General features: G+C 51.7%; 4 protein-coding genes across 4 annotated transcripts in view; 1 reads left to right on the forward strand and 3 right to left on the reverse strand.

Moving 5' to 3' along the window:
• Positions 1 to 2,932: 2,932 nt before the first annotated feature.
• On the reverse strand, positions 2,933 to 4,410 carry HOXD11 (homeobox D11). The gene is made up of 2 exons (XM_066323312.1): positions 3,804 to 4,410; positions 2,933 to 3,227 (listed from the first exon to the last, which is right to left on the reverse strand). The coding sequence occupies exons 1-2, from the start codon at positions 4,408 to 4,410 to the stop codon at positions 2,992 to 2,994; spliced, it is 843 nt and encodes a 280-aa protein (XP_066179409.1). The 3' UTR covers positions 2,933 to 2,991.
• Positions 4,411 to 5,076: 666 nt separating this feature from the next.
• ATP5MC3 (ATP synthase membrane subunit c locus 3) overlaps positions 5,077 to 25,258 on the forward strand; it is a 356,405-nt gene continuing 336,223 nt past the window's right edge. Inside the window, exon 1 of the mRNA XM_066322763.1 lies at positions 5,077 to 5,081. The gene's annotated coding sequence lies outside the window, so the exon portion shown is untranslated. The remainder of the gene's footprint in view (positions 5,082 to 25,258) is intronic.
• HOXD12 (homeobox D12) lies at positions 10,635 to 11,767 on the reverse strand. Its single transcript, XM_066323313.1, has 2 exons — positions 11,206 to 11,767; positions 10,635 to 10,873 (listed from the first exon to the last, which is right to left on the reverse strand). Exons 1-2 carry the CDS (start codon positions 11,765 to 11,767, stop codon positions 10,635 to 10,637), a joined length of 801 nt encoding a protein of 266 aa, XP_066179410.1.
• Positions 17,285 to 19,025, reverse strand: HOXD13 (homeobox D13). The gene is made up of 2 exons (XM_066323314.1): positions 18,329 to 19,025; positions 17,285 to 17,535 (listed from the first exon to the last, which is right to left on the reverse strand). The coding sequence occupies exons 1-2, from the start codon at positions 19,023 to 19,025 to the stop codon at positions 17,285 to 17,287; spliced, it is 948 nt and encodes a 315-aa protein (XP_066179411.1).

Raw genomic sequence — 25,258 nt, forward strand, 5'->3', positions numbered from 1 at the left:
AGGTTTGTCTAAGAAAATCCTCGAGTAAGAATCTAAGATAAATTGTAGAAATGCATGTTTTTTATATTACTTTTGTTCCACCCGTGTTAAAGCTGTCCTTAAAGGAGTAGATAGATTTTCTTTCTAGGGAACGAATTCTGAATATCTTTGGGGTTTGATTTTTTTTTTCTTTCTTAAAATTATGGGATTTTTTAAAAAGCTCGGATGCATTATAAAAGATTACGACCAAAAAAAAAAAATTCTTTTAAAGTGGCATATTTCTCCAGCACGTCACGGTTATGGGTTATTTGTTTAATAAATCTTTTTGATGCTTTATTTTCTCATTTGGAAGGCCCTGAAATCTTATCGTTACTTATATATTAGATATTTTATTAGCAGTGGAATTATTATTAGGGGGGAAAGAGGCTGGAGCACCGGAGGCTGCGGCATTGCAGCGCCTGGGCGCGCCCTCCTGTGGCCGCTGCCCGCCAAACACCGGGAATTTTCTCCTCTCTGGCTCTTTCTCCTCAGCTCAATTTGCTCTCAGCCGTGGGTTCATTCCTTTCTTTTTAAATAGAAGCTCAACACCGCTATCATTGAGCATTTATGCGAGATTAGTGCCACGGTGTTTCGGTTTCCGCGGCCCGCTTTTGCGTTGTCTTGGCATTTTGAAGGGGTATTAATGCTCTGAGATAGACTGTTAAAGCACTGCAGGGAACCGAAAACCGACCGACTCGTTCTCGTCATGTGGATTAAGGACCGGGAGACACGCGAGAATTTTGCTAGAAGGTCAGGCAAAATGCCGTGAGGAATTCTCCGTGACTTCACGAGTTTGTAATTAATGGGCTTTGTGGGGAAACTGCATAGAAATATCGCCTTTCTCCCTAAATTACTAGACATCGCCTACCTTTTTTAAAAATTGCTAATTTTCTGTAAGCAAACCCCTCTTTTTCTTACGAGCTTAAGGGGAAAAAAAAAAAAAAGGCAAGAAAAAAAAAAAAAAAGAAAAAGGAAAAATTTTGGGGGGTTGAATTCCCAGGGCGCGGAGGAGAGAGGGAAGTGAGGAGCCCCCTGTGCTCCAGCTGGCAGGGACTGGAGCAGGGCACGCTCACTGCACGACGCCGAGAGCTCACCTCGACCCAGCTGGGATTTTCTTTGCGTTATGATGCATTTGCTAATATGGCCAGCTATGCGGTAAAAAGTGTGTGTGTGGCTGTGCGTGTGTGTGAGAGCGAGCGAGCGAGGGAGGGAGAGAGTGAGACAGAGAGAGAGTGGGTGGTGGTTGAAAATAACAGAGGAACCTTAAGGCGCCTAATTATTCAGAAAGGTTAAAGGTGATGACCTTGACATTTTGGAAGTTCAAAGGCATACACTTATGTTTTTCTTGCTAAAGTGTTTTAAAAAAAATTTTTTTTAGTCATGCCTCCCTCCTCTTCTATTTCTCTATTTTTTGAATTCTCCTTCTTTTCCTGACTAAGTTGGCAGTTTTTCCTTCCCTGCCTGCGAGCATAGCGAGAGCCACCTCGTCCTATTCAAAAAAGGCAAATTCTTTTCTCACTCGTCGCCTTTATTGCACATTGCGGAAATCTCTTTTTCGCCCACCAGAAGGTGTATAATATAACCCAATTAAGCTGTTTAGAACCTCGGGTTTTATGGTGTTGTCTAGACAGTTCAAGGTTTTGTAAACAGCCCAGCCAGGTCACGCAAGATAAAGCGGCGAGGAGCGGAGCGGATCTCTCCGGGTGCCGGCCCCCGGCGGGCCCCGCCGCGGCCACAGCGCGCTGGGCTCCGCTGCCGCCAGCACCGCGCCCCGCTCGCCCTGCCCGGCCATCACACTGAAGAGAACCACCCCTCTGCTCCCTAAACTGCTGGGGGTGGCTTTGTGGCTTTGGTTTGGAGGGGTTTTTTCCCTTTTTTTTTTTTTTTTTTTTTTTTTTTTTTTTCCTTCCCCCAACTAGTGCCAATTGTTTATAGCTCCCTCTTGTCTGACTCGCTTGGAGCCCTCGGTCTTTCTGCCTTGCTCTTCACTAACGAGTAAACAGTCATTGACGTTGGGGACTCTGAGCTTATTTGGAGCCTGACCAGTTAAACGAAAAGGCTTTTTCGTTGTTTATAGTAATGGTAGCACCATCAGAAGTGATGGTGTGCAGACAGCCATGTTGGCTCTGTCTCACAGCGAACGGGGAAGGTACGCATACCTACAAAGGGAGAGCCAGGCATCTGAACTATTACTCAACTAAAATGCTTTTTAAATAACCCGACTAGGCTTCCTCACGTTATTATTTAACTGAACTTGGCTCTAGCCCGGAAAACGCTAGGATTCTTTGGAGATGGAAATCCATACAGTGCACGGAAGTTATAGCCTTAACTTTACTAGAAACCATTTATTCACATGAAAAAGACAGTGGCCCATGCTTTCGGATGACAATAGAAACATATATATATATATTTTGTATATAGCGAGCGTACATTTACCATCTCTTAAATAAACCGCATTCACTTAAAGGGAGGAAAGTGTTATCCTAGCTCAAAAGCAACAACAGAGCCCCCCCCGAACTCAATGAATTGTAAGCAACAACTACCAGACACACTGCAGGTCCATTGCTGGTACTGTGGGAGAGGGAAAAAAAAAAGCACCTTTGGCGAAAAACCCTCGAGAGTGAACAGTTGGATTTACCCTAGTTTCCCCTTATCAGGAATCTGCTCCGCCAAGCCCAGAAATCTCCAGTGGCCATTCAGTGTGGGAAGTTGCACATGAAAATGAAACTTTTCCGCAGGGTGGATGTGTCAAGTAAACAAATTAACTTTTGTATTCAGATGGTAGGTCAGAGAGACCAATATATTCTTTGTTTTTCTTCTTTCTTCCTGTTTCCTTGCTTTCTTTTTGTTTTTAATTTTTTCTTCTTTTTTTTTTTTTTCTTTATTTTTTTCTTTTTTCTTTTTTCCTTTTTTTTTTTTTCTTTTTTTTTCTTTTTTTTTTTTTTTTTTCTTTTTCTTTTCTTTTTTTTCCACTCAAAACAAGGGATTCCCCGTGAAATACTGGAGTCGATCTCTGTTCAGTTTCTTTTCTTTCATCCTTCGATTCTGGAACCAGATTTTAACTTGCCGGTCAGTGAGGTTGAGCATTCTGGACAGCTGCAGTCTCTTCTCTTTGTTTATGTACACGTTGAAGAAAAATTCCCGTTCCAGTTCTCTTATCTGATATTTGGTATAGGGGCACCTCTTTTTCCTTGATCGCTGGGGAATTGCTGAAATTCAAGAGAGAAGAAACTCATTTACGCTGTTGCTATGATCATGCTCAGCTAGGATTTGGTCAGAGACTTTGATAATATCCCATTGCCTGGAAAGCAGCCCTCTAGCACTTAAAAAAAAATATTCCTGACGCTTATAATCTCCGGGTGACTTACCAAAAAAAAAGCTAATATTTTCCAACTTCTCCTTAAAAGAGAGCTCTTCGAGCAATACAGAGAGATATTTAAATGGGCTGGAAAAATTCCAAGTTTCTCAAACTCCTCTCACACACACCCCCGCCCCAAACAAACGAAGATCTTAAGCTCTAAGCCGAAGGCAGCTCTGAGCACTACCTGTGAAATCTCTCCGTCTCCCCACGACGAATCAACAATTTAATAACAATTAATATCCTCTTCCAAGAATACCTTAAGCCCACCTAAATTGGTTTCCTATCGTAAACACGCTTTACAACGGTAAAGGAAATCTTATAGGATATATAAAATCCTTTGGATGCTTATAAAATTGCACATAAAATGCGGCTTGACAAAGTGTTGGCCTTGTACTCTTGCCCCCAATTTACTACTGATACCTACCTGAACTGTTGCTCTTCTCTGCAACAGCCTCACCAGAAGGGGAATCGGCGCTGTTTGCTGGTGTCACTTTCTTCTCCTGGCTGGAAGGTGTTTTACTGCAAGTGCTGTTCTGGGCTTTCAAGTCGCCCTTCTCCGCGTCTCCCTCGCTCTCGGAGTGCTGCTGGTACGGGGGTCCGGGGGCTGTCTCGTAAAACTGGTCGAAGCCTTGCGGCAGGATGCCGTTCCTCCCCACCGAGCTGTAGAAGTTGGAGGCGGCGGGAGACGGTCCGTGGTGGCCGCAGACAGGGTCCGTTTTGAACAACATTTCCGTCCTCCTGTTCGCGGGCTGCAGAAAGTCTCTATGCATCACCTCTTCAGCTGAGTAATAAGGAGCATAACTGCCCCTATACTGCCATTTGCTGCGCTCTAATCCGTATTCCCTGAATGCTACTTCACGCACAGGTTGAACATGAGGTAAATTAGAAGAATAAGGAAAAGTCATTTGACAGGACGACGATTGAGACAAAAAAGAGGGTTTCGTCGAGAAATCTGAGGGTGAGACGTAATAGGCGCACCCTGGCAGATACATATTGGATGTGCCGTGACTGCAATCGTCAAACTCAGTCATGTCTTCCTTTTTGCGATTGCAAGCAACCAGGAGGCTTCAATGCATTGAACGAGATCCATCTATTGCACAAGAGGGTTTGGACAGGATCAACTAAGAAAAAATCCCCACCGTGTGCTGACGTGCAATTCATCTTGATTGATTCTAGTGGTAATTATGTCACGTGACGCGATGTAGAAATGTCCTTATATCTATATCAGCCCCTCGGAAAGGCTCCTAAGATCTCTCCAAAGAGCCCTCCCAGCACGGGGAGGCGAGCGCGCCGTTTGTACAAATATAGCCGGTGTTAAGTCTCATCCTTTCAGCAGGCGATGCGAGACACACGTAGGTGGTGCGGATCACCTGGGGCCGCGCCGCCCGGGCAGGCGCCTGCCCACCGCCGGAGCCCGGCGCGGAGCCCCACGGAGCGCAGCCCCCCGCCCGCATCTCCGCCCGGCCTCCCCGGGCAGCGAGGGGGGAGCGCTGCCACCCTCGGGGAAGGCAGCCCCCGGAGCGAGGGTTGGGGGGCTCACGGACGGGCACCCCCGGCTCGGAAACGTGATCGCTTCCTCCTCAGAGGCAGCGATACTCTCCGGCCGCCGCTCAAGCAGATGATGAGCGGGTGGGTGATGGTTCACTCAGGAAAGCCAAGTCCCATTCACGCACTCGAGCGCACGACCGGATCAGCCCGCCCGGCTCCTGCAATCCACAGTTGGCATCAAAACCGGTCGCGAAATTCAAAGCCTGAGTTTCGATCACCTCGTTTTCCCTCGCTTATAAGCCCAAACACTGCGCGCTTGTGTCAGGGCGCCAAACTGAAATGAGAAACACGCAAACAGAACATCTCTGAGCAGCCGGATTTACGAAAGGGAGATACTTTCGAGCTCTCTGTAAGGCAGAGGGCAATGGCAGGAAAAGAAGTCCACCAAGCACGGTTTCCTTGGGAAGGAGAGCAGCAGACAAAGTGACCTCTGTTCCCCTGCCTCCAACTCCCACCAAAATGTTCACTTTCATTGGAAGGGAAAAGCAAGACTTGGGAACGGGCGACACGCATAGCAGCCGCCAGCCCCGCTCCCGCCCTACATTCGAGGGCTCATTTTTGCCAATTTTCCTTTTTTTTCCTTGAAATATGATTTTATACAGACAAACACAAACAGGCCCACAAAGGCTTGAAAGAGAGGAGAATAAAGAATACGTGCCAGCAATAGCCCTGTACTCGACCAATTCCTCATTCCAGAAACCTTTGCCAGCTCTCTATGGGAATGGGTTTTTCCTCCACCGTACAGCATAGCCAGGTTAGCTTCCACCACATGTCGCTCTCCAAATAAACCCGATATCTGGGCGAGCTCCCCAGGCCGAGCACGGCGGCCTCCGGGCACCCCAGCAATCCCCGGGCGGAGGCTCCGGCAAGTCCACAGGCCCCACATCACCTCCACAAAGGCAGCCTCCAGGTCCCACAGGCAGCGGAGAGCCCGGCAGGTGGGGAACCGGCCCCACAGCGCTCCGGGCCAGCGGGGAGAAGGCCCCTGGGCTCCTCGAGGCGGCCATGCCCGCCGAGGACTCGGCTCCGCTGCTACAGGAGCCTCCTGCTCGCCCCCGGCTACGCGACGAGGAGAAGCTCCGTGGGCGGGAGCCCCGCAGCTCGGGCTGCGCCCCGCACCCTGCCCCCCGCCCCGCCGCCGCCACCGGCACCGGCACGGCCCCTCCTGCACCGCCGGGCTCCCCACAGCACTGCAGGGCTGCCCAAGGGGCTTCCGTGCCGCAGCCAAGCCAGCCCTTGCTGAAAATACGGAGACCAAAGCCAAGCAGATATTATGGAGCTCGTTCTTAACACACCCTCACCGCCGCCTCTTTCTTTCCTTTTCTCTTTTCTTTGTACAGTTGGGGTGGGGCTTTTTGGTGGGGGGGTTTTTTGTTGGGTTTTTTGTTTGGTCGGTTTTTTGCTTTGGTGCCTCACTCGCAAAACACCTCAAACGCCATACATTGCTCCCAGCAGATAGACTCTTGCGAGTCGCAAGTTATCACTAGAAATCAAAGCACAGAACCACCATTCCCTCCCTTAATCGGCTTTAGAGCCTTCTCGGTTCTGCTGCAACAAAAAAACCCACCTCCCAAAAATGATGTCTGCGCAGTTAAAATGGCTCCTGTGCCACTAATTACCCGGACCTTGCAGCAAAGCAAGACAGGGCTCCGTTTGGACGGTGCCCCCCCCAAGATTTCTGATCGCCTATCTCGTCAAGAGAGACGGTTCTGGAAACCTATGGAACTTCATTTTCTTTACCGTTCAAACAACTAAGTGTGCCTTAGCCAGAATCTTACACCTTCTTTTCGATGCAGCAAGCCTAGCATCAATTAAAATTTGGCGCAGGAGCCAACCGGTTTCAACTAATTCAAGTTCAAAGACATGGCGACGATTTGTTAGTACGAAAGCCCTTTTAGGAAACAGTCCTTTAAGAAAAGATCTGATTTGGAAATTGTGAGACCAATATCAGAGCAGAGACCCCGCTAGAATAAGGCAGAGCTGGGGGTCCCCGCCTGCCAGAGCGTTTTCACCCTGGGGTCCGTCCCAGCCCAGCTCTGAACATTACAATAACACCCCCCACACTCCCCCCTTTTTTTCTTTTTTTCCCTTTCGCACATTAAATAGCATCGAAACACAAATGCACATCATGTACACAGTCAGGCGAATACTTTACCGTTAGGCGTCTTGAAACATCTGCAATCGTTGCCTGGAATCACCAAGTATTCAGGTCCAAGAGACATTTCCAAATGCTCTCCGTGGAAATTAGGGCGACTTGCGTAACGTTTGGGCTTAAAAATACACCCGGTCCGGCTGGAGAAGATGCGGTATTTTTTGTGCCACCCAAGATAAGACACTAACTTGACCTTAACTTTGTTATGGCGCCCCTAGTATCTGGAGAACGTGAACAGACACTGTCTGGCAGCTCTCGTAAAAACCGACTGGAGAAGAGATTCTGAGTCATTTCATTTATTGCCACTACAGTTCTGCAAGAAAGCTTTTCCTCTCTGCCAAACTTTAATTATTTATGCTCTTTTAGGAAGCACAAAGGCATCCAGAGCCATTCCCAACAAACCAAGTTGCGTTTGCAGCCTTATCAAAAGAGGAGGAATTGGAGAGCCTCCTGGAAGGGCTTTATCACGTTTAGGCTGCGGTGGAAATGCAAAGATGTTTATGTTTGAGAAAATAAAGGGATGCTGCAGAGGGACGCGGGCGTGGGCGCAGCCCTCGGGTGCCCGCTGCTCCATCCCGCCCCGCATACACCCGCAAAGCCGGCACAGCGGGCACCTGACAAGACACCCGAAATAATCCAGCCGGAGGGCGTGGAGCACATCCACCTCACTCGGGTGCATCTCCTACGCGCCCGGCCGGCGTGTCGCACACGCTTGTGCACACATGTGCCCAGGGGACAGCTCGGGTGGGTGTGCACAGGCAGAGCCGCACAGGCAGGGCGCGCCCCGCGCCTGCAGCTCTGCCACGCGTGTGTGCCTCCCCACGCCCGAACCACTGTCCTCACCCACTGCTGCAGAGCAAGGGGTGAAACCTAGAGTACGGGCACGCGTGAAATCGTGCACCATTTTCTAGCGCCCATGTGTCTGCGCTCAGTATGAGCCCACAAACACGTACGTCTGAGGGTGCGCACACACTTACACACAACGGGCACTGCTGAAATGAGTGCATCCATAGATACACAGGCACATACAGAGATACATAATACACAGACTTTCCCAAAAATCGCAATTCAGATCCTACCTCCTCTGTCTTTTCTCTTTCCGTAGGCAATTTAGACTAGGAGCTTCACAATAAGCCATCATCGTGGATCAGATGCGTTTAATAAATAATATATTGCCTTTCACGTATTTTCACCCGAGGTTCCTCTTCGGATTTCACATCACCCTCGTAATAAAAGGACGGGTTGTACTAGGGAGGACTAGGGTAGGAAAGAACAGCTTAAGGGGTCAATTTCTCATGGACTGTAGCAGTATTCCAGGGGAGAGTAAGAAAAGGGGCTTTATCTGGTTTTTCCTTTTCTCCTGGCTTGCATCATTTGGGTTGCTCCTAGTTTTTTTAATTAGGAAATGCCACTGGATGAAGAGACCCTCATTGTCCGCAATGCGTCAACTCCCAGCACAGAGGCTGAACGTATCAAAGATTTGGAGGGACCCAGGAGTGGTTCCTGTGGCTGTGGATGACTAGGTGTGCATCCCTTGCCCCCGGGGAGCTGTCACCCGCCGGGGCTTCGTCCCCGCTTTCCTACTGGCAGCCACCCCGCCATGAGCGAGGTAGGGTTTTGTCTGCATTGGGCAATGCGGGCGGTAAGAGTGGCGACAAATGCTTTGGGCTGCTTTTCCTTCTCCCCCCGAAACACCACCCAAGCGTTACCTTTGGGGCTCTCTGGAAAGATTTCGGGAAAATGGCTACATCTCTGCCCGCCTGGGAAGCCGGGATTTATCTCCAAATTCATCAGGACTACCGTGCCCTCTCGAGCAGTACTTGCGAGCAAAGGAGTGAGTAGCAGGGAGATTAAAATATGATTCTTTATGAAATAATGAGTTGATGGCCTTCGGGAAGGCTATAGCCCGGTGTAAGTAGGTAGCAGCTTTGTGCCGTGCCTTGTGATTGTTTAGGCTTTTTGTGTACGACACGAACAACCATATCTGAGCCTATTTTACATGCCAGAAAAGGAGGCAGCCTCTGCCCGCTTAATTGTTATTATTGTTGGGAGGCGTGGAAACGCTCTTCGTTGAGAAACGAAGACTTAGGTGGAAATTGAAGCCAAAAGGCATTTTAATACGGACCTAAAAACCCGTGGAATTTATATTCTGAGGTCTCAGACTAAGGGCAATGTGTAGTTTCCTCAGGCCCTGGAGTTCTGGCCGGTGTGACTGCTCTGGTGTTGCAGAGGCCGGCAGCTCTCGGCGGAGAAAGCCTCTCATCAAGATGCGGGAAAAATCGATCTCGTTCTCGTCCCAAACCAGTGATCGAAGGGCTCAGACACTGCCTACCAGCCCCGCTGGTTGGGTTATCCTCCGAGGTTTTTATCTGGGCAAAACCCCGAGCCGGTTCTCACTTTTCCCTCATAAAAATCTATACAGAAACGGCCGTGGCGACTGAGTGCTGAAACGATCAGTCCCACCAAAACCTCCCCGTTGTCCCGACTCCGGTGCCCGCAGCACCTCGGGGTGAGCCGCGGGCCCCAGCCCCCCGCCAGCCGCGCCGAGCCTGGGCCTCTGCCCCGGCACCGCCCGCCGCCTTCCGCCTGTGGGGGCAGCGCTTGGACAAGGCCAAAGTCAGGAGCGCTGGAAGGGCAGGGCCCGGCCCGGCCACCTGGGGAGGCACCGGCGCCCGACTCCGCGGGCCCTGCGCCGCCGCGGGACGCCGCGCTGCCCCGGGGGCGGCCGGAGCCCGGCGAGGGGCACGGGGCCGCTTTTTCCCGAGAGGGGAACCTCTGGGCCGTGCCCGTGGAGCAGCCGTGCCGCTGGTGGAGCAGCCCTGGCCGCGGCGCGGCGGGCACAGCGGGCCCTCCCGGCCGTGCCGTCGGGGCGGGCCGGCGGCGGAGCGGAGCGGGGAGCCGCGCTGAGCCGCGCTCGGGTTACGCGCGGGCCTTGCGCGGGGGTCACGTGCGCTCTCCGCAGGGCTGCGGTCGGATCTGCGGCTCCGGGGGCTGGCGGGGGGAGGGTGGAAAAGGGGGGGGAAAAAAAGAAGAAAAAAGACTAAAGAAAAAGGTTTATTTGCTAACCACTTTCCCCATCGCTGCTCGAGCAGGTTACTCCAAACCACAAAACAAGCCGGCGCCGCAGGCTCGCCCTGGCGTGCAGGGCAGCAGATGAAGGGAGCGGCCGGGACTCACAGAGCTGACGTCTTTACAAGGCGTTATTCCTTTATTTTGCTGCAAAATGGTGTTTACATACAGATAAAAGAAATCGATCTTAGTTTAGCACCGCTTGTTCTCCGGGGAAAGAGAGGGTAAGGATGCAGGAGAAAATCTATATAAATGGAGAAAGAAAGGTAAAAAGCTGATAATACATGTTTCCGTGCTGGTCCGGCTCGTCTTCTTCATCTTGGCTAAGAACTCAGCGTTGCCTACTTACGCAGGGATCCTACGCGTTTCAAGGACTTGGTTTAAATGTTAAAAAGACACACTCCCCGCGTTTCACTGGCGCGTACGCTCTAATCTAGGGGTGAACACTCCGGGCACAAGTTCATGCAGGAACGGGCGGACTCTGCTCTAGTACATAGAAAGAGCCTGCTCTCGCATTACTACTCTTTTCTTTTTCATCCTCCGGTTCTGAAACCAAATTTTAACTTGCTGATCGCTTAAATTCAGTCTGTTTGATAGTTCTTTCCTCTTCTGTCGGTTAATAAACTCATTGAGGAGAAACTCGTTTTCCAATTCAGCAATTTGTTGTTTCGTGTATGGTTTCCGTTTCTTTCTTGATCTCCCCTGGGTGGGACACCAAGGCAAACCTACAACAAACATGTCGATAATTTAGTGGATCAAGTCTGGGTATGTAAATTTAGTAATATGAAAAAAAAAAAAAACCAACCCAAACCAACCCCAAAACAAAAAAACCAAGCCACCAAAAAACCCCAAACCTGCAAGATATCAGAGGTAAACTAAGTCGGAAAACTGGGCAAAGCACATCTGACAACACAATTTCTATCTAACCTCCGAGTTAGATTAAGCGATTTTTGTTCCGAAGGGGTTTCAGGGAGGGTGACAAAGTAATTACAGAGATCTCTTAAAAAGAACGTAGGGCTAGGTCGCTTCTAACTAAAGAGAGATATTTAAGGCATACCATCCTGCACTGAAGGTCTGAGGCATGACTGGACTGCTGCGGACTGAACTGTCAGGTTCAAGTTGACGGGATTCTTGATGTCCTCCTTTAAGCTTGAATTGCAGGAATTCACTTCAAAAAGAGCAGCCGAGCCATGCAAACTTCTCTGCAGGCTCGAGTGATCGTACTTTACGGGCTTTAAGTTGGTTGTGTGAGTAACAGTTGGGTCATTTGCAAAAGATTGCCTCTGCCTGCATCTCTCCTCTTGTTTGGAGCTCGTATCGTGGGCGTAATATTTATTGTTGTCTTCCAGGCACTCCTTGTTGCCGTTGGAGCTGATGTTGATTGGAACGGAGCCGGGGAGGTAAGGCTGCGCCGCGCCGCCGAACGCGTGGCTCTGCGGCTGGGCTGCGCACGAACTTGAGCAAGTCCAAGGGATCGAGCTCCGGGGGTAGGAAATGGTGGGCAGAGCCGCCAATTGACTGCCATTAGCCCGCAAATTAGGAAAATAAAAGGAATCTGGAGATTGCAAATTCAAGAGAGAACCAACGTAGCCAGATCTGTAGAGACTGCGATCACACATTTCCAACAAAGGACTTCAGCTGTTCTTACAGCGGTATTTAGTTACAACAGGGAATAAGCGGAAAGCCTGAAACGATTGGACGAAACTTTGCAGACAGGTTCTTCAAAGCCGGTAATTTCAGCACCGCCTCCAGCGACCGAGCCACGGAGACCCCCCCTCCCCTCTTTTTTTTTTTTTTTTTTTTTTTTTTTTTCTTCTTTCTCTTCACCCCCACTTTTTAAAAGTCTTATGATAACACTGGAAATATGAAAATATCGAGCTCGCAAGAGGGAGGGGAAACCATGGTCTCCGCTTCTATAAAAGTGGCCGGGGCGGATTGGCAGAGCTGCGGCGCCAGCGGAGAGATGAGAGGAAAACAAACATTTGCCGAGAGGACGGGGCAGCCCCGGGTGCAGCCCCCGTGTCCCCGGCTGGCAGTGCCCGCCGGCTGGCAGCACCACCCGGGCCAGAACGATAGCCACGGTAAGAGTGAGCACAGAGAACTGGAAATAACTTGTGATGTCTGTGAGATGTGACTGTTCAGGGCACACGTATCTACTTCTGCCCCCCACTGCATGATGTGCATCTGCATATGCGTGCAAATAAAGTCTTAATCGATCGGATATTACCGGGATCGTATTTTGGCACACTAATGACTGGTATTCTCTTAGGTCCGCACTTCTGCCCCTTTTTACGTCTTTCGCCTTTCATCTTCATTTGGAAGCGCTTCTGGGCGAACGCTTCGAAAACTCGGAGTCTGTTTTGTCTTTAAAATACGATCAAACAAACGTCAACAAACAGAGAGTAACAACAGCAACGACACAGAATTACTGGAGTAACCCTCTGAGATTTAATAAACAAACAAATAAATAAAATCGACAGGCTTCAAGAAAGAAAATGCCAGGGTCTGCTCTTCAGCAGAGAGGGTGTGAATGCGGCAGCGAGAGGAGGGGAGAGTCAGCCTCATCTCCCAGGTTGTGTGTGGGGAATTTTTCTCTCATGAGAAGAAAATGATCCCTTACTGTGTTGTTTTGGGGAGTTACGCATATTGTTACATTTTTGATTGATCGATCAGGAGTCCATTTATTCCGTTATCTCTCTCATTTCCCCACAGCCCCAGAGTCCTTAAAGTCATGTCTGAGAGCATCCTCACAGGAGATCGCTCGTGTCCTTTCCTAAACCGTGCTGTTCACGAGACTGTTCTTCCCCCCGAGGGGAGGCAAGGCGCCGTGTGCTGCCCGCAGGGAGCCTGGCAGGGAGCTGGGAGCCTCGGGAAGGAGCAGAGCACCCACGGGCTCCGCGCTCTCGTCCCCACATATCCGCGGGACACTCCGGAGGCCGAGCAGCCACCCGGACCGGGCGTTTCTGTCCTCGGCCTCTTTCCCAAGGAGATCTCCCCCGGTGTGTGAGAGTCTGGCCTCAAGCGAAGCCTTAATGCCCAGAGTTTCCCACTTTCATTACCTCGGTTAAAAACTTGAACCTAGTTAGCATGTAGGGTTAATTTTCCCTGTTATTATCCTCTTGATCACAGTTTTAATCTTGGTTTTATTTCTAAGGCGAGATCAGAGACGCTGCCCTTCTTGACATTCTCCTAATCAAATTCATCTTTCTGTTTAATGGGAAATTGAGGGAAATTCTGCAGTAATTTCATTGCCCTGGAAAAAAAATCTTTAAATGATTGCTCTCTCCTAGACCACACAGGACCACACAAGCACCGCTGGAGGATATTGCTGACCACTGCCTTTAATTTTTATTGTTTGAATTATGTCTACCAATTGAGTCCCTCTCTTATTAGCTGACTTGTATTCTAACTTTGTGTTCCCTAAGAAGATGGGCAATATTTTTTTTTTTCATAATCGCCTTTTACGAAAGAGCTGACTCTGATTTTCGGTTCTTGGAAGAGAAAAGGAACATTCAGTTCAAAGGCTATATTTTTGTCTGCAATAAACACAAGGAATGGATGTGAGTTCCCAGTTACCGGAAAGAAAGGTGACACTTCAAACTAACTTTTATGGGGTTAGAGAAAACAGAGCTTTCAATTAATATTCAACTCGTTTGTAATTGCTAATTAATACAAAAAAAAAAAAAAAAAAAAAAAAAAAAAGAGAGAGACAGAGAGAGAGAAAAAATAAACCCCTGAAATAGTGAGGGAAAATATTTAAATTTACATACAAAAACATTTACAGAAACATCTTGTTCCAAAGGCTGCTGCCCTCGGAGCCGAGGGGAGCGGGTTGAGCAGAGGGAGAGCCTTGTACGGACTTGTGCTGCCTTTTCCAGCCACAGCCGGCTGCTGGTTTGGGGGCGGCGTGTTAATGCCGCGGGTGTCCCCCCGCCTGTGTCTGTACAGGAAATATCACCACTGAGGAACAGGGCGACCCCGAGGCCTGCTTTCACACGCTCCTTTCCTCTTTTCCGCTTGCTTTTTTTTTTTTTTTTTTTTTTTTTTTTTTTTTTTTTTTTTCGTGGTTTTTAAGTAGGCGTCCGGGTAGGCCCGGACATCAGAGCTGACCACACGCTATGATTTCACTGGCACAGTCTTCCAGTTTACAGACGAAGGGTGCTCTGCGTGTGACCGAGCAGCCTCCCTCGCTCATTTATCACCGGGAAACGCGGCTCCCGAGGCAAGGCGGCTTCCCTGCCTATGCCGGGGGCTGTCCAGGAGATGGCAGGATTGCCTCAGACATGGCTGGGAACACAGCGCTCCTGGCAGGAGCCCGGCAGTGCATCGCTGCGCCACTGTGCATTTACCACTCCGTTTGTGGAGGTACATGTTAATTATCCGCAATAACGTGCGCTGCATTTCAGGCGGATCCTTCATACCCTTGTCTCTAAACACGAGCGGCTGTGGCCGGTGCAGCTGGGGCTGCTCGCCTGCAGCCCGGCCCCGAGCTCACGGGCAACCGATGTCCTGAAGAGCCCAAGCTGTGACCAAGGAGGTTTTGAACAAGGCTTGCCAATGCCCCAGTTCCAGGCTTAGAAAAGCCTTTTAATCCCAGCCGGTAGGTAGAGAGGCAGATGTGCGCCTCACCCTCCTCCTGCCTCTAGCTGCCGGCTTCTTAATGATTCTGCACGTTCTCATGAAACTAAAAGGCGATTCCTCTCCATCTGGTACCGATTTGCCAGACAGTTCGGGTTTCCTTCTGCCCGGGGAAGGCGGCTTTGGCCGGGCAAACTGCGCCTTCTGAAAGCACGGAGCTCGGCAAAGCCAAAGGTTAAGCCTGGAAGGAGGAAGAGATCAGCCCGCGATGGCTCCGAGGCCGGGAAACAAAACAGCTCTGGCAGTGCCCGGCCGTCCTCTGCAGGGAGAGTCGGTGGGAGGAAAAGCCTCTGTAGAATTAATGGCACTATGTGTGGGTGAGTGGGGGTGCCAAGGGGGAGAAGACAAGAATTCAAAGCATTCGGAGAAAACAAGGTTGCATCAGCAGAGAGGGCCGTTCCAGGCACGTAAATGATAGGCGCTACAAATGCCCTTTTATGCTAGAATTAAACAAAAACGCGCTTGGCGATAAAATCTGAACTGCTCCGAAATGGACGGGTTTTTGGTCCGTTCAGGGAAAACAAACGCCATGACCGTGCAAGCGGAGTAGAAAGGGGAAGGAAGAGGGCGGAGGAGGCGGAAGAAAACCTCCCGATGGAGCCGGCCGCTTGCAGAGAAAACGGAGGGGCATCGCTCCGGGCCGGCCGCAGGGGAACCGGCAAGTGCCGGGACCTTTTGGAAACGGAGAACAAAGGGCCTGCGGGCCGCCCTCGGCCGCCAGACACCGGGCAGACAGAGCAGGGCTCGGGGGAAGAGGGGAGACACAGCCTTTCGCCTGCTTCCCACGCCCTGTGTTTCTCGCCGGCAACATTTCTTTCTCACTAAACCCCTTTCCTATCGACAAGGCGCTCTCGGATGCTCTTTCTCATCCTTTAATGCGTGTCTCACGGTATCTATTCTCATTTTCCAGGAACGGCGTCCTGTAAGGGTCCCTGAGAGGATCCCAGGCAAACCTGGAGCCCGCGAAACCCCCTGCGGCAAAAGAAAGCGAATTTCTTTCTCTATTTTTATACATAGCGAAAAGATATCATTTTATTAAAGACGGTTCAGGAAAAGATTTGCAACATCGTTAACAGTTTGGTAGTTCAGATTGTATTTCCAACACAGAGTAAAAGCTGACTTTAAGACAAAATTTTAAAAAACGGTTTATGGAGAAATAGGTTTATCGTATGTCTTACCGCATACAAGGGTAATCAAAATGTTTAGAACAATAGGATATTATAATAAATAATACTAGTTTGGAACACATTTTAATAATTAGATGAGGCACATTAACAGAGAGGATAAAGCTTCTCTCTCCTAGTTGTTGATTAGCGTGTCTGATCACCCTGTGTATATCATAACATGCACACTAGGTTTAAAAGAATAAAAAAATCGACAAAATCTTAGCCTTTCGGCCCATATAAATTATGGCATCTTTTGAATTTCCTTATTTATTGCTTCTGTCATTAACACCCGTTTAGTTTTGTAAATTAAAAGCTAGCAGTGACCTTCGCTTGTCCGACAAGGATTTTCTGGGCGGGAGGAAGGAGAAAAGTCTTGGGCCGGTGCAGACAAACAGGGCAGAGCGGACATTTCCCGGCCAGGTCTTTGCAGGTCCATGCACACCTCAGCAGGGGCAGCCTCTCCTGTGGCTGCAGGGCGAGCTGGCCAACCCGTCATGCCGAAAGCGCTGCCCCAGGCGCCGCTATCCGCGGAGCGCTCAGCCACGCAGCGCCCAGCGGGACACAAACTCTTCCCTTTTTTTAGCCGGGGCTCCTTTTTTCAGCAGGGCAGTATGGACTCCTAGCATTGAAAACGAAACTGCGGCGGAAAATCCCACCAACCCAACCTCAACCCCAAACCTGCAGAAGCGGGGAGAGCGGTGGGACGTGCCTGCGATTCTGCGCCCTGCAGCCTCTCGGAGAGGTTCTACCTTCCTCGAAAAAATAATCAAAATTCTGCTGCAGCCAGGAACCCTCCACGTAATTCTCTCCGGGTCCCAGAGGACCAGACAGGTTTGGCAGGAGCCGGGTGCTGCCACGGGTCCGTATTTCGGCTTTCTTGTATTTCCGATTGATTTTTTTTTTCCCCACTCGGCATGTTTTGAAGTTTACGATACCAAATCAAAACTGACACTTTTTGGCACTGGCTGTTGCTCAGAGAAAAAAAAAAAATCACAGAATACCCCCAAAGACTTAAGCATTAAAAAATTATAACTGTTACCGTTCAACATATTTAAATTCGTTTATACTGGCCTAGAGGGGAAAACAGAAAATATAATTATTAATAATAATATTATTATTTTCAAAAAGAAGAAACTATTATTCAATTCAAGACTCGTCAACACTCCCTTACACTGAGAGTAAAACGTTGACTTTCACGGAAAACAATTCCCGAAATTTCGCCATCGCTAGAAGGACAAAAAAAAAAATTAAATATATTTTCAAGTCTTTCCAAAAGTCTTTAGCTGGTTGTAAATTGAGTTTGTATTTTCATCACTGTCCGCAACTAATGTATCAGGATACGTTGTCTTTCAGTTTGGAGACTATTTTCTTATCCTTCACCCTCCTGTTCTGAAACCAAATGGTAACTTGTCTCTCAGACAGGTTTGTGGCTGCGGATATCCTTCGCCTCTTGTCCTTGTTAATGAACTTGTTAATGGCATATTCATTCTCGAGTTCTTTAAGCTGCAGTTTTGTATACGGCACTCGCTTCTTTCTCCCACGCCGGTAGACACACATATCGGGCTGGTTTAGTGCAACGTCCCCTATTGTAAAAGACATTATGTGAAAAATCAGAATTTTATTACAGGCGTTTAAAGCTTAACCGATACTTGTTGGGCACTGCTTTTCATGGGCAAATAAATAATGCCGGGTTGTTTACAGTTTATTATTATTTACACTGCCACATTATTTGCACTCTAGTAAAGCACCACCAAAACTTTGATGGACTGTCATCACTTTTCAGGCATGCATGGCTAACCGAGCGTGCAGGGCGGCGGGGGCATTGGCTGGGGGGCTGAGAGCGGGTCGGTGCTGGCAGCGCACACACAAATCGCTTTGCTGAGGCTTTCCCGGGTTTGTTTGCATGTGGTTTGTGCCTCTGTGCCCTCACTACTCGTAGTCTCTTAAGTGCTCGGGGGCCGCCGGACCAGTCGCCGGGCGGAGAGGCAGAGGGGAGCAAGCCTTCGAGACACCGTCCTGCAAACTTCAAACGCGACTACAAACCCGGGCCCCGAGGGAAGCAGCGGGAGAAGGAGCCCGAGGCCGCCCTGGCGCCCGCGGGCCGGGGCTCCGCTGCCCTGGCTTTGGTGGCGGGGAGGTGCCGGGGTCAGTCCCGCGGATACGGAAAGCAGAGGGTGAGGATTTTCTCGGGGGTAGACGGCCCAGGGGGAAGTGAGAAAAAGAGAATATCCACCGCCCCCACCCTGCTCTATGCGTGTCTGTGCAGCGTGTCCAGCTCGGCAGGCCGCCCCTGCAGCCCGGGGGGCGGGGGAGGGGATGGGAAGGCGGAGGAGGCGCGGGGGAGCTCTGCTCAGACCATTTCTCCCCCTCTCGTACCTGGAAAGGACGATTTCCAGAAGTGCGAGCTCTGTGTCTGATCTTTGGCACAGTAAACCTGACTATTCCAGCCATTAGCCAGAGTCCAAGACTGATAGCCCTCCATTGATATGTATGTTTCGTGTCTCGGTTCCCCAGAGCCAAACGTTGAGACCATGTCTATGTACCCAGGAACGTGCTGGTAAGGGGTTGTATAGCCCTGGTAGAAGGACACTTCCTTTGCCCTGGAGGAGACTTCATTGGCGGGGACACTCGTGCTGGTCAAGCTGGAGACGTCCATGTACTTTTCCACGGGAAAGCCGCCAATGGAGGCATGGGGGGGAGACTTCAGGGCGTTTTGCTGTATCCCAACCCCGTGGGACATCCTGCAGCTATAGTATCCATTGCCAAAGTGATACCCATAGCCCAGCGCGGGGGCGGCGGCCGGCGTGGTGGAGCCCGGACAGTCCTTAGTCGGGGGGTCGGGCCTCGCCGCCGCCCCCGAGCGCTCCCCTCCGCCGGCGTAGGCAAAACCCGAGGCGGCGGCGGCGGCAGCGGCGGCGGCGGCCGCTCGGCCCGTGTGCGCCGCCCCGAAAACGGGCGAGGAGAGAAAATTACGGCACTGGCCGGGGGCTCCGCCGCCGCCGCCGCCGCCGCTGCTGTCGCCGCGCAGTCCGTCCATCTCCCAGCTCGCTGCTTTGCTCATGGCCTTGCACATCGCGGGCGGCGGCGGCGGCGGCTCGGTCCCCGGCCGGGCATGATGCGGATGGTTATTTGCCTCCAACAGGTTGGATCCTGGCGGTACGTTTATAAAAACGAAGTCCAGGTTGGGAGGGGGGAGCGGGGTGGGGGCGGCCGGCCCCAAATTAGTTTGCCTCAGCCCGGGGGGCTGCTCATAGGCTGCCGTCGGAACATGTGACCCTCCCGCTGCCCGCACTGCCCCTTTCGCCTCGCAGCCCCCCGGTCGGCACCGACGGCGCCCCCACCCTCTACTCCCACCCCCGCCCCGCCGCCGCGCTCCCGCCCCGCCACGGCCCGGGCGCTGGAGCGGGGGGAGATTGGGCGGGCGAGAGGCGGCGATGCCCCTCCGGACCAACCTAGGCCCCCGCTGCCCTCATCTCCCCCTTTCTCCTGCCCGCGGCTTCAAAAAGGCCAGCCGAGTACCACTGGACATTTTGAGGCCGCGGGCAGGGGCCCTTTTATACAGCCACGGACAGGGGTCTCACCGGATCCACAGAGAGACCTTCTCCGGTTCATTGTTGCGTCTGCAAGAGGGGGAAAACCCCAACACAGTCTTTGTATTCCATCCTCTCCACCTCCCTTCTTTCCGGCGATATACGGACTAGAAGGGCTTTGTTATATGGGAAAAGGGGTCCCCTGGCTTCACTGAACTGTCGGTCCCCGGGAGAACCCTCCCTTTACCCCCCTCCCCAGCCCCCCCTTCGATATCGCTGCCGGCTAGGAAAACGCACGGGCTGTGCGCAGGGCAAGATGGTAAACCTGGCACTCATTAGATGTGGCTTTTCCCCGCGCAGTGTCAGTTCATGTCGTGGTAAGGCAGCCTAGTTAAAAGTCAGAGTTTGCTTACGCTCACGGCTGTTCCCGTGGTGACTTCCCAAGACGGTGGCAAATCCTTCTGTCGTCTCTCTCGACTCTCACACCGAGTCGGGATGGCAATGCAGGAGCGCGAAGTGCTGGAAATGGAGAAAGCTCCAAAGACGACTCCCAACTTCAGCCCCAACCACAACCTCAACCACAACCCCAATCCCTACCCCTCTGGACCGAGTCCAGTCACTCCCCAGCTGGGTATTGCACACTTAGCTCTCTCTTGGGCGAGGAGGGCAAGAAGTTGCTGGGGAAAGTGTCAGCCTGGCGGAGAAGGGCAGGGAAACTCCGCGCCGCTGAAAATACATCTGGGGCTGTGTTTACTGTCCCTACGGAGGCTCAGGCGCATGGGAGAAGAGAGGCAGCCGCCATGGAGGTGAAACTCTGTGCCAACACCATTTCGGGGCTCTGGGGGTGTCCTTGCTGAGCAGCCCGGGCAGGTGGTGGCGGGGCTCCGCGGACGCTGGGCTGTGGCGGGATAGCTGCAGGTCCCGCAGCAGCCGCCCGTCCCGCAGTCCTGCTTTGTAGCCGGTCTAATAATCCTCGGCGGTATCTGGAAGAGAGGCTTGGAATGACAAACGGGTGCCCGTAGTTACGGCAAGAACCGGATGGAATAGTCGAGTTCATGTTCATTAGCACTGACCGCGTAATTGCTATTAATCTTTTATAATCAGCTAAGAGTGAGCCAGGCGTGATTACATATTGCTTTCGGTTATAAGCCGAATCAGTATTTACTCTCCGGACATTAAACTCTCCGCAATTAGAAGGAAGTTTTGTCCAAGAACCATTTTCTCACTCTTTTATGTCCCTGCAAGCAACTTTCTAGCGAAAACATTGCTATTAAAAAAAAAAAAAAAAAAAAAAAAAGTCCAGAGAAACGAAGGACTTTATTTCTCCGAACATCTTTCTATGTGTATTCCCACGTCCTGCTGTGTTTCCTCTTTCAATAAATGCAGTGAAATTTTTTCTCGTGTCAAGACCTTTAAATAAGGCCGAGAAAGAAAGGCACACCTAAAGAGCAGGGGGTTTGGAGCTTTTTGAGGTCGATGGCATAAAAGGAAACCGCAGTGCAGCCGCAGCGACTCCCGTAGAGATCTTCAGCCCTGCCGAGACCTCTGCTCCAACGAGAGCACCTCGGTGTACCAAAAAATTCTTTGGGCGGGTTCATGACCAACAACTTCAATTCTGTAATAAGCTGCTTTGTGAAGGGTGTAGAAAACAGCATTGCCTTGCATGGCAGGAAATTATGCACAGGAATAAATGATCTCATGAGCAAAGGTTGGTTCTTTGAGAGCACCCACCCAGTTTACAAGGAGCAGGACGCGTTTCGCACCCACAGTCCGGGGGGCCGTGCGGGGCGCCGTGCGGAGGCCTCGAGCAGCCCGGCGCTTCCTTTTCCAGGGAGAACAGTCCCCATCGAGGCTCAGCTCCGGCTCGAGCAGGGCAGGAGGACCTGCCGTGCTGCTGGCCGGGCCTCTCTCCCTGCGAGGCCGTCCTTGTCTTCTCTGGGCAGCGCTTCCGCGGGTGGCCAGCGCCCCGAGGAGTCGCATCGCATTTTCCATTGACACATAGCACGGGAATCTGCAGAATACATGAGCTAGAAAGCAACGCTGCAGGCGTGCTTGTGCCTCTCGGGAAGAAAAGGTTGTGGGATTTTTTTTTTTTTTACTATCCTGAAATTATCTCATTTAGTCAAATGCGTTTACCATTATTTAATACAGGCAGGATTCCACTCAAACTTTTAGCACAGGCTTTTAGTATCTGCCTAATATCCATCTCTTACAGGAACCCTCCCGATTTTTTATCTCCTCCCTCGCCAGAATTTGCCGATGGTAGTTTTGTCTATAGGAAGTTGCTTCTCAGGTTAGTGTTTGCTCTAGGAAAAAAATTTCTCGTCCAGGGCAAACAGGGAACGCAAACAAAACCACTCGATTTATACGTCTCCCAAACTTTATCCCGTGCTCACTGCATTCCGTTGTTGCCTTTTAACTTGTATGAACTTTTAATAGCTAAACAGAACAGAACTTTCATTTTCCTCCATGCCTTAAAAAAATAGCCAGTTATGATAACGAATAGATTGAATAGCAACACGTGGAGAATTGTTAAACTATTTTCCCCTCTAGATCTATGCCATAGCTTCTCACTCTTTTAGTTACTTCGACTTTAAATAATCCGTTTCGAGACGGAGAAAATTTTCTCGGGGCTCCCCTCGTGGCCTCGGCGCAGCGGCCACGGGCGGCTGAGCACTGCGGGTTTGAACTTGAGCTCTCGGGTCACGGGCTGGTGCTGGCCGCTCTCTGACTGCCACTGCCGCTCGGAAGCAGCGCGGGGACCTCGGGACCCTGACCTTGGACCAGATCGGCAGCTTGCCGCAGTTGCAACTTAAACTGAACCATAGGCCGAGTCCCTTCGCTACGGGATTTATCGTTTATCATTATCACGTTATCATTGCGACTTGCTTTATCGTTTGAATTAGCCCCCGTCTGTGTGCAAAGGCAGCCTCAGAAGACATCATGTAACTATGAAACTCGCGTAGCGTCCCGTGGATTTCTGCCTGGGCAGCTCCGGGAGGGACGGTGTGCAGCGACCGCGGGACTCGGGGACACGCTGCGCTCGTGTCCTTCACTCGCGAGTGACATTTCACAGACAATATAGATTGAACAGCCCCAGGATTGGCCTTGTGCTGGTACGGCGGCCTGAGGCAGAGTGGGGACTCGGGGCTGAGCAGGAGCCTGCTGCGGGTTCAAACACGCGGTACAGGCGCGGCGCGGGCGCGGAGCTGCCCTGGAGTGGGCGGGCAGGGCTGGACGACAGGGTGGCAGCACCTGCGAGCAGGACCGGTGAACAGGGCCGGCAGGCAGATCAGGCAGGGCTGGCAGGCAGGGCCGGCGGGTACGACAGGCAGGAGAGGCTGGGATGGCCAGGACAGGACGGGCAGGGCTGGCAGGGCTGGCAGGGTAAGGCTGGCAGGGCAGGGCTGGCAGGGCAGGGCAGGACAGGAATGGCAGTATGAGCAGGGTAGGATGGGCAGGGCTGGCAGGGCTGGTGGGCAGGCAGGGCAGCGCTGGTGGGCAGGGCTGACAGGACAGACCTGGCAGGACTGGTGGGCAGGGCAGGGCGCGTAGGACTGGTGGGACTGAGGGCAGGATGGGCACGGCAGAGCGGACAGGACTGACAGAGCAGGCAGGGCTGGGGGCAGGACGGGCAGGGCTGGGGGCAGGACGGGCAGGGCAGGGTTGGCAGGGCTGGGGGGAGGACGGGCAGGGCAGGGTTGGCAGGGCTGGGGGGAGGACGGGCAGGGCAGGCAGGGCAGGGCAGGACGGGCAGGGCAGGACAGGCAGGGCTGGGGGCAGGACGGGCAGGGCAGTACGGGCAGGGCAGGACGGGCAGGGCTGAGGGCAGGACGGGCAGGGCAGTACGGGCAGGGCAGGACGGGCAGGGCTGGGGGCAGGACGGGCAGGGCAGGACGGGCAGGGCTGGGGCAGGACGGGCAGGGCAGGACGGGCAGGGCTGGGGGCAGGACGGGCAGGGCTGGGGGCAGGACGGGCAGGGCAGGACGGGCAGGGCAGGACGGGCAGGGCAGGACGGGCAGGGCTGGGGGCAGGACGGGCAGGGCAGGACGGGCAGGGCTGGGGGCAGGACGGGCAGGGCTGGGGGCAGGACGGGCAGGGCAGGACGGGCAGTGCGGCCGAAGCGCCGCCAGGTGGCGCCGCCGTGCCTGCGCCGGTGCCGCCGCCAGCGGAGCGCGCCCCCCGCGCCGCCGTCCCCGGAGCGGCCCCGCTCCCCGCTCCCCGCGCTTCCCACCGCCACCGCTGCCCCCAGCACCGCACCGCCGCCTTCCCCTGCGCTGCCGCCGGTGTCTCCTGCGCGCTGCCTTCGGGCCCTGCTGCAGCCTGCTCCTCTACGGGGTAGGAAGCATATATTCCCGCCCGTCTCCCCAGGAAGGCTCTGACTGGTGAAAAGCTGTCCGAGATGTTTGTCTCATTTAATACGAACTTCATTTCAATTAACCTACGTGACCCTTTTCCTCCCGGTAAGATTTAATAAATTGGTACTGAAATATTCTTTGATGCCTCTAGCAATAACTTTCAAGGTAAAAATCCGGCCAAAGGCCTAACCAGCTATTTAAACTTACAAGAACAACTGAGTAAACAGAGTCTAACAAAAGCTCACATATTTCGGCAGTTCCTCGGCGGTCTCTGTAACTTCCTCCCTCTTGGCCCACTAATGTGGCTTCAATGTCCGTGTTTCTTCAGGCTTAGCTGGTGGTTTTGAACAACTACAAACATTTTCAGAAAGATTTTGTAGACTGTGCTACTCTTTTTGGAAAAAAAAAAAACAAAAACACAAAAAACCAAAAAAACAACAACAAAAAAACACCAAAAAAAAAAAAAAAAAACAAAAAACAAACAAACAAACAAACAAACAAACAAAAAAAAAAAAAAAAAAAAACAAAAAAACCCCACCAAAAACCAAAAAAAAACCACACCAAACACAAACAAAAAAATCCACCAAACAGAACCCAACCCAACAAAAACCCAAACGGAATACCCCAAAAGAAAAGCAACAATTAAAAAAACCAGATAAACAAAACAACAACCCCATAACTTAACCCCCCCACCAACAGACGCACACAAACAACAGCCCAAAGATAAACATCAGTGCAGTAAATATCTCTGATTTTCTGGGAATATAAACGACAGACAACTAGTTTATTAGGGGGTTGACGTTTGGGGTGAACTGATTAACTGCATTGCAGGGAACAGTTTTGCAACCTCACCTCTACTCGTGGAAGATTATTAACTTCTTGTATAACATTTTATAACCCTTGCATATGAATCTAGCTGTATTTTAAGATACTCTGTACATAACCTAAGGTATCAGTATTATTTAAAAGGTGTAAAATACGACCCTAGTAAAGATCATTCATAGCCGCGCTTGAGTGTAACTTATTTTTCTCACGTTGGGGCTTTTCACATAGTCTTTTTCATCCGCTCCAAATAACATAAAACCCGTTCTCTCCTTTTTAGTGGCGCAGTAACATTTTTTTGAGTCTAAAGCTGTGCCGGTTCTGGTGGCGTGCACACACGATCGCCTCCGAGATGTGGTATCTCGGCTGCGGTTTTCGAGAGAGCAGGGGGGAAGATGCTCGCCGCGTTACAGCATGTAAGAAAACAGACGAGGGCGCCAAACGACAGCAATAAACCCGGCCGCAGGCTTCCGCTCCTCCTCCGCCCCGCCGGGACGGGCGGCCGGGCCGCCGCCAGCTGCGGAGCCAGGCACGGCGGGGCAGCGCGGGGCTGCGGGAGCGTCCCCGGCGGGGCGGGGCGGTGGCAGCTGCCGCCG

The sequence above is a fragment of the Sylvia atricapilla genome, chromosome 7, assembly GCF_009819655.1.
Source record: "Sylvia atricapilla isolate bSylAtr1 chromosome 7, bSylAtr1.pri, whole genome shotgun sequence".
NCBI lineage: Eukaryota > Metazoa > Chordata > Aves > Passeriformes > Sylviidae > Sylvia > Sylvia atricapilla.

Excerpts from the sequence above, each read along its gene's own strand:
- HOXD13 (XM_066323314.1), bottom strand. The coding sequence starts at position 19,025 with ATGTGCAAGGCCATGAGCAAAGCAGCGAGCTGGGAGATGGACGGACTG. Across the intron at positions 17,536-18,328 it reads CTGGAAATCGTCCTTTCCAG|GGGACGTTGCACTAAACCAG; the intron begins GTACGAGAGGGG and ends CTTTTACAATAG.
- HOXD11 (XM_066323312.1), bottom strand. The coding sequence starts at position 4,410 with ATGACTGAGTTTGACGATTGCAGTCACGGCACATCCAATATGTATCTG. Across the intron at positions 3,228-3,803 it reads AGAGAAGAGCAACAGTTCAG|CAATTCCCCAGCGATCAAGG; the intron begins GTAGGTATCAGT and ends CTTGAATTTCAG.
- HOXD12 (XM_066323313.1), bottom strand. The coding sequence starts at position 11,767 with ATGTGTGATCGCAGTCTCTACAGATCTGGCTACGTTGGTTCTCTCTTG. Across the intron at positions 10,874-11,205 it reads CAGACCTTCAGTGCAGGATG|GTTTGCCTTGGTGTCCCACC; the intron begins GTATGCCTTAAA and ends TGTTTGTTGTAG.